Genomic DNA, 18607 nt, shown 5'->3' with positions numbered 1-18607 from the left:
TCTAGAATTTTGGGGAGAATATAGAGAAAAGTGGGAAGCAACAATTGGTGAATAAAGAATCATCAAGAAACAAGAGCATCCTTGGCAGATTATCGACCAAGTTCCAAGAGTGTCGGACAACACGGAGCGGGGAAAGAAGAGGGGGAAAACCATCCCCAGCAGGGATATGATCGCCAGCAGGAATATCATCCCCAACAAATAATCTCATCCCCAACAAGCTTTGGTGATGTAATGGAACACGAAGCGGGGAAAGGAGAAAAGAGAAAACCATCCCCAGCAGGATTGGCACGACCATTCACCACGTTTTAAACTAACAAAATTTTCTTTGATTTGAAGCACAGACATGAAATGGTATAGATGATGAAAAGATATCATGATACAAGAAAAATTGTCAAACTAGGGCAGAAAAGTTTCTTTCATTTTGAAAGGTTTCTGGAGGTCCGGTACCCACTTGGGGAAGAAGCAAGATAACACAAGTTTGGGGAAAAATGGTATCCCCAGCAGTTCTCGGAAGAAGGACAAACAAGTTCTAAAGGAAGCAATTTCGGAAGGAAGATAACATAAGTCTTAAGGGAAGTAGCTTTCGGAGGAAGGAAAGCACCAGCTTTAAGGGAAGTAGTCGTTGAAGGAGGAAAATAACATATTTTTTGAATAAAACACCGGTGTTATCCCCAGCGGTTTTTAGAGGAATGAAACACCAGTTTTGAGGGAAGCAGTTCTGAAGGAAGATGATTCAAGTTAGAAGGAAAATGGTTCGGAAGGCAGGAAGGAACAACAACAATAAAACGTATTGTTTAAAAAGAAGTTTGAAGTCAGGAACCCGCCTGGAGAATGGAGGTGTTATATTTTTTAAGTCATAATTGAAGTCAGGAGCCCGCCTGGAGAATGGAGGTATTATATTTTTAAGAAGCTGTTGAAGTCAGGAGCCCGCCTGGAGAATGGAGGTGTTATATTTTAAGAAGTTATTGCAGTCAGGAGCCCGCCTGAAGAATGGAGGTGTTATATATTTTAAGTCATAATTGAAGTCAGGAGCCCGCCTGGAGAATGGGGGTATTATATTTTTAAGAAGCTGTTGAAGTCAGGAGCCCGCCTGGAGAATGGAGGTGTTATATTTTAAGAAGTTATTGCAAAGAGGAGCCCGCCTGGAGAATAGAGGTGTTATATCTTTAAGTTGCAATCAGAGTAAGGATCCCGCCTGAAGAATGGAGGTGTTATATCTCAAATTATAGTTGAAGTCAGGAGCCCGCCTGGAGAATGGAGGTGTTATATTCTAAGGTTTATTGAAGTCAGGAGCTCGCCTGGAGAATGGAAGTATTATATTTTACGAAATAGTTGAGGTCAGGAGCCCTCCTGTAGAATGGAGGTTGTTAAATTTTAAGTTGATGAAGTCAGGAGCCCGCCTGTAGAATGGAGGTTGTTAAATTTTAAGTTGATGAAGTCAGGAGCCCGACTGTAGAATGGAGGTTGTTAAATTTTAAGCTGATGAAGTCAGGAACCCGCCTGGAGAATGGAGGCATTACATTTTAAGTGGAAGTTGAAGTCAGGAGCCCGCCTGGAGAATGGAGGTGTTATATTTTAAGAAGTTATTGAAGTCAGGAGCCCGCCTCTAGAACGGAGGTTGTTATATTTTAAGTTGAAGAAGTCAGGAACTCGCCTGAAGAACGGAGGGGTTACATTTTAAGTTGAAGTTGAAGTCAGGAGCCCGCCTGGAGAATGGAGGTGTTATATTTTAAGAAGTTATTGAAGTCAGGAGCCCGCTTGGAGAATGGAGGTTGTTGTCATTTCAAGTTGCAGTTGAAGTCAGGAAGCCCACCTGGAGAATAGAGGTGTTATATTTTTAAGAAGTCGTTGAATTCAGGAGCCCGCCTGGAGAATGGAGGCCGTATTATCTTTTAAAGTTAAGTTGGAGTCAGGAGCCCGCCCGTAGAACGGAGGCGTTACTTTTTAAGTTGTTAAAGTCAGGAGCCCGCCTGCAGAACAGAGGAATACATTTCAAGATCAAATCGGAGGTCAATAATGCGGAGGGTTACAACAAAAATACCCCCAGCATGAATCCCATTTCAGAAATCTGAAAGAAGACTACAAGAACAAGTCGGAGATAGATAAGATTTTGTAATTCCTAGTTTTAGTCTAGCTTCTTGTTTTCTTTTGGCACGGTGTAATAAGGAGGTCGAAAAGCAGTAGCAACAGCATGTAGTAGTAGTAACAGCAAAAATGCAATCCCATAGTAGTCCCAGCTACCAAAACTTCCCGAACTACATTAACCTGATTCCCTTTTAGCCAGGGATATGTAGGAAACCTGTGAAGCAAAGGTTCGGTTAAATCTTTTCAAAAATGCTTCACACAGAGTATTCCAACGGGCAAAAATCGCTCGTATACGCTCACTTTATCTTTGCACGAAAACTCTTTGTGTTTTCGGACAAAGAGGGGCAGCTGTGAGCAAGTGATTTTTGCTTCACGAAAACTACTCCAAAAGAAATCGAAAAAAAATAAAACAAATTTCCGTGCTGTACAATTTTTAGAATTCTTGTGGCATTTTGGGATAATTATTTGTGTTTTTGTCTGTGAACGCTTAGCCTGTTTTAATTAATTAAAATACAAAAAAAAAACACGTTGCATGTGCACTTATGATTTTATTTTTCACAATTAGGTATTAATTAACCCTAGTTTGGTTTTGCGAAAATGAAAAATAAAAAAAAATTAATTTACTTCGCATTTTTAGCATTTAATGTCAAAGTGTGTGATTATCTTTGTATTTAATCTTGTGTGATAATTGTTATTAAGGATTAATTAGTATTTTTGAGTTGATTTTGGCTTTACAACTTATTTAACAAATTTTTGGTAATTAGGAATTAAAAAGAAAATAGAAGAAAAAGAAGAAACAAGAGAAGAAAATCGGACTGGACCAATTTTAAAAGACAGTTCAGGCCCAGTCCAAATACCCTTTTACCCGGTCCAATCCAACCAGTCTTGGGGATGGGTGGAACGACGCCGTTCGGGCATGAAAAATCAGGGTCGTTGATCTCACTCGATCGAACGGTCCAGTCCATCTCCAGATATATCCAAACGACGTCGTATATAGCCAATAGATCCAGGCCATTCATTTCATTTGATCCAACGCCTCAGAACAATCCCCACAACCCGACCCATTTGCCCCCGGATCGACCCAGTCCCCCAACGAAACCAAACGTCACCGTTTCCTTTAAGTGAATTGATCCAGGCCGTTGATCGTGCTTGATCCAATGGCCAGGATTAAACCACCCCCTCCGTATATAAATCCAACCTCTCACCTCGCACCCCCCTAAGCCATACCCCCTGTTCATCATCTCTTTCAGAGACAAACCAAACAACCCCTGAAACCTTAGCCGCCCTGAAACCCTTTCGCCTGAAAGCCGGCGGCAACAACGCCGCTGACCATGAAACTAACACCCCTAGAGCACCTAACCACCCTCTCCACGAATCCCTTACCCGTTTTGCTCGAATCAGCCTGTAGCTTCTCGAATCTTCAATCGAAGATTCGAGCAAAACTTGAAATCCACCCCAACCAGTCCCAAACTCACCCCACGGCACCCCCTGACCACCCTCGTTACGGATCCGTTGACCGTTTGCCTCGAATCAGCCTGTAATTTCTCGAATCTTCAATTAAAGATTCGAGCAGGACCTAAATCTACCCCAACCAGTCCCAAACACATACCGGACATCTCCCTGACCTCCCTCGTCACCAAACCACCATTGGTTTGGTTCGAATCAGACCGGAACCGTTCGAACCCCAAATCAAACCCCAAGAACCCTAAAAAACCAAAGACTGGAGTTGGTCCGAAATAGAGGAATTTGGGCGTCCAATGGACCTTAGTCGAAGTGTTCTCAGTGGATAACACTCTATTAAGGTCCGTTCGACCTTAAAAAGTTCGAGTCAAGGGTTCGACCTGGGTTCCTCTAGTTTCTGTTTTGTCAAGGTACCTTTTTCTCCTTTCTTGTTCTATTTTGTTATGGATAATTGTGTTTAGTTAGTTATAATCCAGTCTTGTTCATTGTTCTTTCTTCTTCTCCATCAGACCTTTTATTTGGTCCAATTTTATCATTGCTTCTGTTTGTTGTCGATTGTTATATGCTATAATTTGTGTAATCGATTGAATAAGTGTCGTCGATTAGTCTGGTATGCTTGAATGTTAGATTAGCATGATAATAGTCTAATTTTTGGTTCATTCTTGTCTGTTTCCCTTCCTGCCTCGTTTGTGTTCTAAAGTTTGTATTAAAATGTGCTCGTTGGTATATTTGAACTTAGAACTGAGCCTGTTGGTATATTCAGTTCATTGAACTGAATTTATTGGTCATTTGTTATCCTGAATCTGTCGATCCCCTTAAGGCTCTTCTGGCTGTTTTTTCTTTTGTATTCCAATCTGATTAAGGCATATGCTCGTCTAGTTGATTTCAGTTCATCTGTTGCTGAGCTAAATATGATTGGTTCCCCAATATAGTTAGTTTAATATGTGCTGCCCTGAACCCTTAGTCTTCATTTTAATGCCATCTTGAATTACTAACTGATTTGAATTGGTTATAGCTGTTGTAGTTTGTTGGATTCAGCTTAGTTAGTTGGTAGGTTTGAATAAGTTAGAGTTGAAAGGTTCAATGCAGAGTGAAAGGGATTAGGTAGGATAGTAATTTCAGGGGCTTTTAGGAGGGTAATTTGGGAATTGAGAAGTTTAAAAATGGCTAGTTTAAGTGGGCTGTCAGTAAAACACTTAATTAACATTAAACTAATGTATTTGTTTAGTGCTAATGGGGGACAAAACATGATGGTGTGGAAGGTCTAAAGGAAATGGATTAAGAAATAGGTGCTCATACCTGTTTGAACAATTAAATAATGAAAAGACAAGGGTAGTGGGGAACAAGTGAATTAAAAAGAGAACAAAACATGTAGTAGTGGTGGAGGAATATCATGGGCAGAAAATCTGATAAGGCAGAGGGGGCATGCCTGTTTTGGGGGTTAAATATAGAGTCATTTTTAGACAGAAGAGGAGGTTTTTTGGATAGAGTATAAGGGGCTGGTTTTGGGAGCAGAAAATCAGTTCTTTTTCAAGCTTTTGGGTCTGGTCTGGCTTTCCTTTGGGCAGATTTTAGAAGAGAAAAAAAAAAGCAAGTCTGAAAATAGGGAGTTTCTGAGAGTTATTTTGAAAGGCAGTCTGGTTTAGTATGGTCAAAGCTTTAGAAAGGTTTTTTTTTTGGTTTAGTTTTGAGGGTAGTGTGGCACAGTCAGGTCTGTTTGGGTATCTGTTGTTGTTGTTGTTCTACAATTCATTCCGGGGTAAAATTTAAGTGTGTTGAGTTCACTTCTGGGTTGAGACTGGTTTGTTGTTGCTATTTGAGTTCTGGTTGCTGATACCTATTGAAAACTGTTGTTGATTCCTGTTGTTGTTGCTGTTTGACTGACCCCCTCATTTTTGGTTTATACTTCAACTTTTAGGTACATATTTCGAGCCTATGTCGATGTAGCTCCATCTGTTGGAAACATGAAATGAAACTGAAATTGAATATCTGTCGTAGTTCTATTTTGATAATTTTGTTATGTTAGGTAGTTCTCTGTATAGTGATTGAGTGCCTATTGTAATAAAAATAGAGCTATTTTGAATGGTGAATCTAGGATTGTTAGCTTAAGAATTGTTAAACTAATTAGAGAAGTGTGTTGAATCCGGAGTTAGCAGTTTTGTTTTGGTCTAGCTATTGTTATCAATGTAGTGCAATTTGGATATGTATGAGGAATAGTTTTGCAATTGGACATTGAATTAATAATCAACAGATGCTAGGGCAATAATCAGTTCTAATAGTCTTCAGTAATCCATTTCTAAATTCATGATTCCTTTAAGTATTGAGTGTTGGTTAAATATTGTTAGTTTGAGTTAGTAATTACTGTTGCTCAAATCCAATCATGCTTCCCGTCGGATTTCCCTTTATAGTGATAATTAGGAACTCACTAATAGATAAGCAAGTGAGGTAATCTTCATAATCATCGAGTGCATGTTGAATAATTTGTAGCATATCAGTGTATGTGTATTTAACTCGAATTAAAACTTGGTCTGATTTAACAATTAAAGGCTTAACAGTCTACTAAACGGACAGTTTGGGGCTTCAGTGTCCTTCTCAGACAGCCCAGACTTCATACTCGTAGCAACTTGTCAAGGCAGGTTGACCATTTCGTTCCTGGGCAGACCCTGAGGCCCCAAAACCGCTGAGAGTTTGACTTAGTTGGAAGTCATAGGTTCAAAAGTAATAGCTCCTAAATAATGCTAATTGATTAGGATTTTTCTTTATTCTTAGAGACCAATAAATAGAAAATCATAGTCGCTTTAGGATATCCTTGAATAAAAATGAGATGAGCCTCGCCGAATAAAAAATACAAAAATTGTGGGGCCCTCAATAAATATTTGTTTTAAAATACTTAGACTTAGGGACGGGCCGTTTAGCGAATTTCACGGCCTTCCCCAAAAGATAATAATGCGCAAGTCACTTCCGGCGCGCTTTAAATAATTTACTCTCTTAAACTCGGGTGCACATTTATGTGACCCAAATCTAAATCTCCACGAAGTCGAAATGTATCGCTAATCACGGGTACATTGATTGTGACGTGGTTCGAGATGCATTTCCACGACGTTGCAAATTCCTTTTAAAAATAATGAATGAGACGAGCCTCGACAAACAAAAATACACAAGCTGCGGGGCCCTCTATACGTGTTGGTAAAATTACTTAGACTTCGGGATGGGCCGTTTAGCAAAATTTCACGGCCCTACCCAAAATAATGATATGCTAGTCGCTTTAGGCGCGTATTTAATAATGTTATCTTCTTAAACTCGGGTGCACATTTATGTGATCCAAATCCAAATCTCAACAAAGTTGAAATGTGTCAATAACCACAGGTGCATTGATGTGACGTGGTTCGAATTGTATTTTCACGATGTTGCAATTCTCGATAAAAAAAAATTAATAATAAAAGCGGTACACAGTTAAAATTTGCACATAGGTTCAACATGTATGAAAATCAGATAAATAAGCCGAATATGACAGTTGAGCGACCGTGCTAGAACCACGGAACTCGGGAATGCCTAACACCTTCTCCCGGGTTAAAAGAATTCTTTACTTGGATTTCTGGTTCGCGGACTGTAATACAGAGTCAATCTTTTCCTCGATTCGGGATTCAACCGGTGACTTGGGACACCATAAATCTCCTAAGTGGCGACTCTGAAATAAATAAATAAATCCCGTTTCGATTGTCCTTTAATTGAAAAAACTCCCTCTGCGCCTTTACGGGCACAGGATGAAAAAGAAGGTGTGACAACGGGCCTTGTACCACTTAGCATGTTCAAGATTTCGTCATTACATCGTTTGGAAACCTTCCTGTCAATATATGCTCGTATCTCCCAGAAGTACTCATGGTACTTGCACTGTCTAACAATGAATTTGACGGACAAAGTCCTTTGGACATCGACAAATGCTCAAACCTTCAAATTTTGTCATTATCATTCAATAGGTTCACTGGAGTGATACCTAGAAATCTCTGTAATCTAGAGATACTAGATGTGCATAACTGTAGCCTAAGTGGTCCTTTACCATCTTCTATAAGTAACATAACTTCACTTCGATCGCTCAATGATGGATATAAATTATTCTTATATTTTAATAAAAAAATATAATATTTTAGATATAAAACATGACCAATTTATATCCTATTTTTGTACTTTTCTAACAATTCTTGCAAGAAAAAAAATACATGAAAAAGAGAAAAAGAAATAACCTACAGTTCAAGGAAGAAGTATATATCCGTGATAATTTCATCTAAGAATACATAAAGTCAAGAGATATAAAAGTTATGGCAAATTCTCACCAAAATTTCATGACAATTTGCCATGTCAATTTCTCATCAAGGCCATATGATATATTGATATTATCTTGCAAATTCTCACCAAGGTCTTGTAGAAATTTTCCTATAAATAGGCATATGTTTGTAGAAGAAAGAACATCTCACTTTGTATCCAATTTCCTATTTAGTTTTTCTTAAGTTCTAAAGAGAAAGAGAAGAGTTCTTGGTCTCTTTCTCTAATCTCTCTCGGTAGTAAAATATTCTTAGTCTTTTGAAAGTATTTTTTTTAGCTTTTCTTACTCCATAATGGAGTAATTTCTTTTTGTTGGGATAGTTGATGAAGCTTGATATAATTATAATACTATCTCAGTTTCAATACATTATTGGTCTGAAACTCTATTTACATTTCATATTGTGATGGAATGATGATTTTTTAATCATTATTATCACATCTATATATTTTATATCTAAGTTATTCTTATATTAATTTTATAATTCTCACGGAGCAAAATTAATATATAATAACTGATGAATAGAATATTAGAGTGAAAGTAATTTTTAGTAAGATTATTATTTCAAGTTTGTAATCTTGCTTTCCTCAGTTTTAATTCTCACGGAGGAATTGTTGAAGGCAAGATTATTGATTTTCTAGTAAAAATATTCTCACGAAGTTTTTACTAAACTTGAGCACATAATATTAGAGTCAAAGTAATTTTTAGTAAGATTATTGTTTCAAGTCTGTAATCTTGCTTTCCTCAGTTTTAATTCTCACGGAGAAATTGTTGAAGGCAAGATTATTGATTTTCTAGTAAAAATATTCTCACGACCTTGAGCACAATTCAGGCAAGATATTTCAGTTTAATCGTCACTAGTTTTAAATCAATTAATTGACATAACCTCACGGAGTGTTAATTATTTATTTATTTCTTAGTGTAAAAATACAATTGAATTAGCAATAAGCAATTATTCTTTATAGAAATACGTATGAAACTGAGATTTTATTGAAATGATATATCAAGTGAATTCAACGATTCCCAACTCTTTTTAAATATAAACTTTTCAGAAGAAATTTGTCTTAATTTATAATTTCAAACACACCTTTCATCAATTTGGTTCTCTCAAATAGTAGTCAAAATATTACAAGTTTGTAGCTTAGATTGTCCAATCTCTGTAGGACGATATCATAAACTATACTAGAATTTGACAGAGTATGAGCAGAAAATCCTATACACACAAGCTTCGTCAATTTTTGGCGTCGTTACCGGGGATTGACACACATCTACTTTAGATTAAATATTTTATTACTAATTTGAGAATTTATTATTATTATTGTTAATTTTCCCTTCAAAATGTTATCTCCTACATACTACTATCATAATGTTACTATTATTAGGAGCAATTCTATTTAATATTGTAAAAAAGCATATAAAAAAATGAAAAAAGAAATCCCTGATAGTTAGCACTTCAACCTACTCTATTTTATATTTTATTATTATATTATTATTGTTAATACTAACATCTATATAATAGTATAATATATTAGTTTTGTGATTCACAATTTCATTTTTTTATTTGTCATTTTTAAGTATATTTTTTTATTATTATTATAATTGTAAATACTTGTTTTTACTATTCTAGTTCTAAAAGTATCCTTTGTACTATTCTATATTACTATTATAACTATTACTTTTACTATATTTTTAGAAAATAATATTTTATTCAACTTTTTTTTAATTGATAGTACTTTAATCCTTCAACATACTTGATTTATTATTGATTTTTTTTTTCATATAATATAATTAGTATTATATTATTTCTTTTGATGGTTAGTTACAACTTACTGTTTTAGTTAACTATAATATTACCGTACTATTTTTTTAATTCATTTTTAAAACTATCTTTTACTATTTTAGGAACTGTCTTTATTTTACTTTAATTTCAGATAGTTTATGACCCGCTCTTCTGCAAAAGAGTTGTCCAATTACGATCCTGAAATAGAAAAAACTTTGCGATTGTGCAAGAAAGAACAAATTTCGTCTCAAAACATAACTTGTAACCGAATGGAGCACCAATTAGAAGATGATAACAATCCACTACAAATTCCACCACCAGCTCATGCAGAGGAGCAGTTTGATGAAGTGGCGCCAAGACCAGCAAATAGAATCCTAAGGGATTATGCTAGACCTGATCGCTTTAATTGTGAATCTAGTATCAGGAAACCTCCAGTAGCAACCAATAACTTTGAAATCAGGACAGGCCTGATTCAAACAATTCAACAATCTTGCATTTTCACTGGTGATCTAAGTGAAGTTCCACATAGTCATTTAATTGACTTTTTAGAATTAGTTGAAACCACAAAGTATAATGGAGTACCTCCTGAAGCAATTAAGTTAAGGCTATTTCCTTTTTCTTTAAAAGGAGAGGCCAAAACTTGGTTACGAAATTTGCCGCAAGGGTCTATTACCACATAAGACCAAATGACTCAGAAATTTTTAAATAAATATTTTTCCCCTGATAAAACAACAAAGTTAAGACAGGATATATCTAACTTCTTGCAGACTGACACTGAGTCAGTTTATCAAGCTTGGAAAAGATTGAAAATAATGTTAAGGAAATGTCCACATCATGACATTCCTGAACATATGCAGTTGTACATTTTTTATCATCGTTTGAAACCATTTTCTAGAAATGTAATAGTTGCAGCTGCAGGAAGTTCCATAATGGGAAAAACCACAGAAGAAGCATTGCAATTGCTTAATGAAATTTCTGAAAATGCCATACAGTGGCTATCTGAGCGTGTAATCATTAAGAAAACTGTTACAGTAAATCAGGTGGATGCTTTAAATACACTAACACAACAGATTGTTTCTTTGGCACAAAAATTTGAATCTTTTCAAGTAAATACACAACAACCAAGCCAGTCTGAGGCTTGTGACTTGTGTGGAGGAAACTATCTAAACCACGAATGTCAAGCAACCAATCAAAATGATGAACATGTCAATGTCATCGGATACAAGCTGTATCCTTTTGGAAGTCCATTAGCACAAAAACATCCAGGATTTCAATGGAGCAATGTAAATGATGCTGAAAACTCTCAAAACTACCAAAAGCAACAAGTACAGAGTCCACCCGGATATCAAAATCAAAATCGTGGACAACAAAATTTCAGGCCTTATCAGCAAGCAACTCCATATCAACAAAGGCCTCAACAAGGTCATCCAAGTCTTGATGACCTTTTGTACAAGTACATTAACGTTACTAATGAAAAAATGGAAAGTCAAAATTCAGCTCTAAAAAATCTTGAAATTTAGTTAAGCTAATTGACAACTCTTGTGTCTGAAAAGATTCAAGGTCCTTTACCGAGCAATACAGAGAAAAATCCAAAGAACACCTTAAGGCCATTGCCTTACGGTCAGGTATGACTCTTGATGAACCCTATGCAAACAAACAAGAAAAGAATCAATCAGAACAACAGGTAGGCAAGGGTGAGAATGTTGAGACACCCTCTCAACCATCAGAAGAGAAAGAAGCCAAGAAAAAAGAAGAAAAAAATACTAAAAATTTGACTTCTTTCCCTGTTACAATTCCCTTCCCACAAAAGATGAAAAGAGAAAAGTTGGGTAATCAATTTGCAAAGTTTTTGGAAATTTTAAAACAAATTCACAGTAACATTCCTTTTACTGATGCTTTATTGCAAATGCCTTCATATGCCAAATTTTTGAAAGAAATTTTATCAAGCAAAAGGAAATTGGAAGAAGTTTCTGTGGTAATGCTTACTGAAAAATGCAGTGATATACTTCAAAATAAGCTACCACAAAAACTCGGTGACCCAGGTAGTTTTATCATTCCATGTACTCTAGGAGGAGTATACATTGAAAAAGCACTTTGTGATTCTGGAGCTTCAATAAATTTGATGTCATTTTTTATTTTTAAAAAATTAGATCTTGGTGAAATGAAAAACACACTTCAATTTGCGAATCAAAGTACCAAGAGTAGATAAATAATTGAAATTGCGCTTGGGCCATTTAGACAAATGATGGCTTGGGAACTCTTCCACTAATAATTTCTTGGCTCAAATATTTTAAAGACAGATTTCGACCCATACAGGATCAGATCAGCATTAGACAATGGGGCATATATGTATGCATATGTTCTGTATATGCATATATATACAGAACATGGGAAACACTATGTTATTACCGAATGACCTTTGGCTTGGGGAACTTAGGACGAGAAACCTAAATGGCTTCATGGGGACACTAAACAATACAAAGAAACTTAAATGGCTTGCCTTCATCCATCCCATAAAAATCCAAAAACCCAAAAATCTATATGTTCTGTATCTACACGTGAATCCCTCTACTGACAGTTGTATTATTCATCTATTTTGGCACTCCTTCTATGTTTACAGCTAACTCAATTACAATAATAACAAATTTTTTAATATTTCATTTGTTCCGTCACATTTTTTCTTATTAATCGGTTTTTAAAAAGATACAATTTTATACTTTAAATTCATATCACTTTACTTAATAATATGCTCTTATGGTTATGGAAATATCATGATATATATAAGACTATAATTTCCATGAATATTTTTCGAACCGTTATGTAAAATGAACGGGAGTACCATCTTTAAAATTAATGAATATCAATTATGAAAAAAATAGGATGAAGTAGAAGAAAATTCAAGAAAGAAAAGGAAACCCCCAAAATCATGCAACTTGGCGCTTGACACATTGCCATCTCTTAATTCACTTAAGTGTGGTAAGAGGGAGTATAAAATAAAGAAATTTTTATGTAGAAATATAGTGGATAGGTACATTACACAAACATCACCTCCTCCATTTTCTCTTCATCTCCTCTTTTTTGGTACTACCATTTCTTGAATCATATTACTCTCCTGCTTCCTACATTCTGACCACCTTTTACTTGATTCTTTGTTTTTTTTTTTTTTTTTTATTTCCAAGAATTCACTACAATTACCCAATAAAATACTTTTTACACAATGGTACTTGTATTTTTCATTGTAATTTTTAGCTATCTAGCAGGGATCTCACAAGGCCAACTAAGAGTTGGTTTTTATGAAAGCACATGTCCTAATGTTGAGCCCGTTGTTAGTGCTGTTGTCCGTGAAGTTGCTGCCTCCAACCAAAATATTGCTCCTGTCTTGCTTAGGCTTCATTTCCATGATTGTTTTGTTCAGGTCATCATTTCTAATAAATTCTAGCAATTTAGAGTCAGTAGGTTCATAATAAACAGAATTCTTTTTACATATGTGTAAGTGATCCGAGACGAAAGTTGTGAAACTATTGTTATTGTTGATGATGAACAGGGGTGTGATGGATCAATATTGATAGATAATGGAGAAAATGCAGAGAGGCATGCATTTGGACATCAAGGGGTAGGAGGTTTTGAAGTGATAGAAAGAGCCAAAGCACAAGTAGAAGCAATGTGTCCTGGTGTTGTGTCTTGTGCTGATATTGTTGCTTTGGCTGCTAGGGATGCTGTTGTTTTGGTAAATTATTTTTTTAATTGAATTGTCTCATCAGTTATGTTTCAGTTCATTAACTACACTATTGAACAAATTAAATTTGTAGCTTTTCTACATTTTTTTATACTAACATATGTGGTGGCAACAGGCAAATGGACCTTCATATGAGGTGGAAACAGGAAGAAGAGATGGAGTGATTTCAAATTTATCATTAGCAGAAAATATGCCGGACGTCAGCGATTCCATTCAGATATTAAAAGCTAAGTTCTCGGATAAAGGCCTTTCTGAGAAAGACCTTGTTGTGCTCAGTGGTATACTCTCTCTTATTCGTCTAGTAATTTCATTTTTTATTGAGGGCGCCCGTTCATGTTGTTTTAATTGAACTTATTACTTCCATATACACGTGTGCAAACAAGAAAATGTCAACATATAGTAATACCATATGAATTCTGAAGTTACTAAATTTTGAATTTGTTTTTGCTCAGCACTGACCTGAAAAAACGAGAGAAAACACCATAAACACGCGCACACGCACACAACACAACATAGCACAAATAGTCACACTGAGTAATGCATTTGTACATGCAGAGATTGTGGGTTTTGTAGGTTGGTAGACATTGAAGGGATGTGAACTTATATTGTCATTAGCTAAGCCACGGTTTTGGAGCTTTCTATTTAAATAGAAGTACCATATTTTGGGTTTCTTAATTACATCCTTAAGCCAGATTTTAAGGTAATTATGACTTTCACCTTTGTCTTATATACGTACCATTCAATTCATTTTAATACTAAATTCACATGGAATATGAATTATTATAATTATAAGTAGATTAAGTCAATGCAATCAGATGAAATTCTTCACCCTTGGTCAGTAAATGCGACAAAAATAAGAAAAAAGAAAGGCATCTTTCCTTTCTGAGCGGTGAAATTTGGATATAGCTAGTGTTCAGTAATTGAAGTTCACGAGATCGCTTAATTAGGAAATGGGCCACCTAAAAAAAATTACACATGATTCTTAATATCCAGAATACTAAATTGAATCACCAATTATTTACACATGCATGATTCTTATGTTGCTTTGATTTCATTACGCTATTATAAACAGTTTTATCCAATTAATTATCATAATTAAGAGAAACAATGAATTTGCAGCTGCACATACAATTGGTACTACAGCATGTTTCTTCATGACCAAAAGGCTTTACAATTTCTTCCCTGGAGGAGGTTCTGATCCATCAATAAATCCCAGTCTCCTACCAGAATTAATGGCTACTTGCCCACAGAATGGTAACGTTAATGTCCGATTACCGATAGATGAAGGCAGCAGCGACGCATTTGACAACCAAATTTTGCAGAATATTAGGAGTGGTTTTGCTGTGTTACGATCTGATGCTAGCTTATATGAAGATGTGGTAACAAGGAGTGTTGTGGATTCTTACTTTGGGATGTTTAGCCCATTTTTGGGGATATCATTTGAGGCTGATTTTGCCAATGCAATGGTGAAAATGGGTAGAATTGATGTGCTAACTGGATTTCAAGGAACAATTAGACGTGTATGTTCAGCTTTTTGATTGATATAATTGTAATTACTAGTTGTACCTTCTCACTAGGTCTTGCTTAAGCATTTTACTTTGTGTGTCGTACAAACTTAATGGTGCATTTTGGAGTGTGCAATATCAGAATCCAAGAATCTGAGAAGAGAAGTAAAGAACTACTAATTTTGATATATAGGGTGTGTTTGGTATAACGGAAAATGTTTTCTTGGAAAACAAGTATAGTAATCTTATTCATTTTCCGATGTTTGGTACGCGAATTAAGAAAAATGACTTCTCAAGAGTATTCATAAATAATTTAGATATAATAAACATGAAGCCATAAACTTTCAAACCAACAACCTTCCGAACCCACAAATTTCATAAACTTTCGAAACGCTAAACTTTCAAAACCACGAAATTTCGAATCCTAAACTTTATAATTTCTAAACCTGTAAACTTCCAAACACATAAACCTCCGAACTCATAATTTTGGAACTTGTAAAATTTTGAACCTTTAAACCGATAAATTAAAAAATTAGAAACTGAAAAATATATTTAAAAAATATTTTTTTTGGGGGGGGGGGGAGGGCGTGGAGGGGTAGTAGTCTGGGTGGTAACGAAAAAACTAAAATTTGAAAAAAAAAAGCCTTTTTTGGAGAGGGGGTGAGGTGGGTTGGTGAGGGTGGGGAAGGTTGAGAAAGAGTTTTGGAAAATGTTTTCTCTTCTCTTGATAAGGAAAGCATTAATGAGTTCATAAGGAAAATATTTTCCAAAACATTTAAGCCCACCAAATATGAGAAAATTGGAAAATATTTTCCGAAAAATGTTTTCCTTCATACCAAACACACCCATAGACTTTCAAGTTTTCGATCCGATGATTAGCCGCTAAAACCACATAAAGACACTGATTTCACAACAAATAAAGTTTAATTTCTTTTTTTTTGTGTGTGGTTCTTGACCCTATATCTTATCTAATTAAACTATTTCATTGATTTGATGATGAATTTCGCTTAGCCCTTAAGCTTCAATCTAGAAGGTTAAAAGCTGAGGCAGATTCATGATTTAAACCTTATGTGTTTAACCTATGGAGCATTGAACTCACTATATTTTCAAAGTTATGGGTTTATATCTATTATAGTAATTTTATTGAATTTTTATACATAAGATTGTACTCCACATCGAAAGTAATGAGTTCATATGAACCCGGTGCGGGATCTGCCCCTGCTTGAAGGCCTTTTAGTCAATAAGTACGGATGTATAGACTGGCATCTTAGAGTAAGAAAAGATTGTTCCAGATCAAGAATTTGCAAAATAATCTGTGGTAAAACCAGGATAATTTTTTAATTTGTACTGAGGCTCGTGGCAAAGTTCTTTATGCAACTTATACATGTGACATAAACTTGTTTTTATTCCTGCAGTCATATGTAATTCTGCCCAATGTTCTACCGTGGAATTCTGGATGTAAATTGAAGTGAATTCACGAGAAGCTTAGTTTCTACACTCTGTCTTTACCTCCCTGTAACAAGTAGAGGCGGATTCAGGATCTGAACATGAGGGGTTCAACTTTTAAAAATTTAAGCACTGAATTTATCACACTTTTGAATAGGTTCATACTATATTGTTTTTAAAATGCTAGTATGTATATATATATTCTGTTCTATATCAAAAATATTGGGTTTGGTTGAACCTCTACCTAATATAAGCTACACGGCCTCAGGTAATAACATCAACATGCCACGAATTCTTCGAAACTCTCTATTGAACGGTCAAGAGTTTTGTCCTAAACAATAAAGGTCTATACAATTACAACTTAGATTGAGCTGGCAATTCTTCCAAGATTAATATGATTAGGATGCGGTTGGAACACAACTTGAGCCAAAAAAGTTTTCTGGTTGGAAACAAAATTCTGTTAGCTTTTTAATTTGTTATTGTCCACATTAGTAAACACAACCAAATTGACAGCACCTTTTTTTTTTGGTTTCTTTGTTACATTATGTTTTACATGAATGTCCTATTGGAGAGTGAAATCATCTTCAATTTGCACACGCTTCTTTAGGAAATCTTAATAAGCATTTCAAAAAGAAGAAGAAAAACAAAGACAAAAAGCACTTCAAGACTAGATCTTCTTCAGCAAATTGACAAAACTTTCTTTGTGTGTTTGTCATATCTCTTATGTTTTATTTGAGAGTGAACTCGTTCTCAAATTGCATACGATTCTTTAGAAAATCCTAATAAGTTCTTCAAAAGAAGAAGAAACAAAGACAAAATAAAAGCACTTCAATACAATTGCTTTCGTCATCAAAAGAGTTTATTTTTTCAAGCTCAATTTAAATTTTGTCTTCACTCATACAAAATGTCCTACGATAATCGCTCAGATTAAAATTGATAAAAAAAATATCCTTACACATCACTACACCGAACAAATAATATATTGCTTATTTTTTCTATTCCTTTTAGGGTGTGAGAGATTGTTTGCAGTATACTGTAATTATTTGATTATGTTATTTGCTTGACACGAATAATTTAGCTTTTACCTATAAAGCACTAGAAGTTTGTATCAGGTTTTTCTGGGTTAGGTAGTTCTTAAAATATTTAGAAAGAAACTACTCTGAAGCTCTTCAACCGGCTCACGAGGGAACTACTCAGGTAAAGCAGTCCAAAATAGATATGCTTACAACTGAGTATGAACTCTTTAAAATGAAAGAGGATGAGTCCATTCAAGAGATGCATACCTGTTTCACCTCAATAATCAATGAGCTTCATTCACTTGGTGAAATCATTCCAACCAACAAGCTGGTCCGAAAGATACTCAGTATTCTACCAGGTTCTTGGGAGAACAAGGTTAATGATATCACTAAAGCCAAAGACCTACAGAAGCTAACTATTGATGAGCTTATTGGAAATCTCAAAACTTATGAGATGAAGAGAAAAAAAGATCTTGAAAGAAGAGAGTGCAAGAAGGAGAAGGACATGGTTCTCAAGGATGCCAACAACGACTCATGTAGTAATGAATCTGACATGGAGTATCTCACTCGAAGATTCCAAAAGTTAATTCGAAAAAATGGTGGAATTCTAAAGAAGAAAGTTCCAACAGGAATTTCAAAGGAAATGATTGCTGCCATAAGTGTGGAAATTCTGGATACTTCATTAATGACTGTCCTCTTCATAAGCAGGATCATTATAAAAACAACACTGATAAGGTGGCTAAGAGGAACCAAGTCCATGACAGGAAGTTCAATAGAAGAGATGTTGCTGACAACATGGTGAAACAAGCTTTGGCTGACTGGGGAGATTCCTTCAGTGAATCTGAAGGTGAGAATGACCAAGGAAATGCATATATGATGGTTGCTGACAAAGGATCTTCAGAATATGAGTCAATCATTGCACTCATGGCCAAATATGATGATGATGAGGACAAGGAGGAAGATGAGGTAAGTTTTCTTGATGTTCAAAGAAATTTGAAAACTTACTCTAAGAAAAAATTGATGTCCTTAGCAAATGTATTGATTAATGCCTATCATAGCCTCATTAATGATAAAAATGCTTTAATAGAAGAAATTGGTGACATAGAACAAGAGAGGGATGATATGGTTTCTATTGTGGACTTGAAGGAACAAGTGGAAAAAGTAACTAGAGAAAATAACTTGTTGAAAAACCAAACAAAAAAATGGATGGACAACACTAATAGTAAAGAAGTGGCTAGTGAGGCTCAACTTGAGCTTGAG

The 18607-nt window shown here is 35.3% G+C and overlaps 2 protein-coding genes and 1 non-coding gene across 3 annotated transcripts; 2 read left to right on the top strand and 1 right to left on the bottom strand.

The window, feature by feature from the left end:
• Positions 1-9913: 9913 nt before the first annotated feature.
• On the top strand, positions 9914-10324 carry LOC142162221 (uncharacterized). The gene has a single exon (XM_075218546.1). The coding sequence runs from the start codon at positions 9914-9916 to the stop codon at positions 10322-10324; it is 411 nt and encodes a 136-aa protein (XP_075074647.1).
• A 54-nt stretch (positions 10325-10378) lies between these two features.
• LOC142162547 (small nucleolar RNA R71) lies at positions 10379-10485 on the bottom strand. Its single transcript, XR_012693796.1, has one exon. It is a non-coding gene; the product is annotated as a small nucleolar RNA R71 (small nucleolar RNA).
• A 2106-nt stretch (positions 10486-12591) lies between these two features.
• On the top strand, positions 12592-15145 carry LOC107768198 (peroxidase 43-like). The gene is made up of 4 exons (XM_016587301.2): positions 12592-13059; positions 13189-13371; positions 13496-13658; positions 14500-15145. Exons 1-4 carry the CDS (start codon positions 12862-12864, stop codon positions 14916-14918), a joined length of 963 nt encoding a protein of 320 aa, XP_016442787.1. The 5' UTR covers positions 12592-12861; the 3' UTR covers positions 14919-15145.
• The last annotated feature ends 3462 nt before the right edge of the window (positions 15146-18607 follow it).

The sequence above is a fragment of the Nicotiana tabacum genome, chromosome 7 (genome assembly GCF_000715075.1).
Source record: "Nicotiana tabacum cultivar K326 chromosome 7, ASM71507v2, whole genome shotgun sequence".
Classification (NCBI taxonomy): domain Eukaryota; kingdom Viridiplantae; phylum Streptophyta; class Magnoliopsida; order Solanales; family Solanaceae; genus Nicotiana; species Nicotiana tabacum.
The sequence above is the reverse complement of the archived record's forward strand: the minus strand, read 5'-3'. Positions and strand labels throughout refer to the sequence as shown.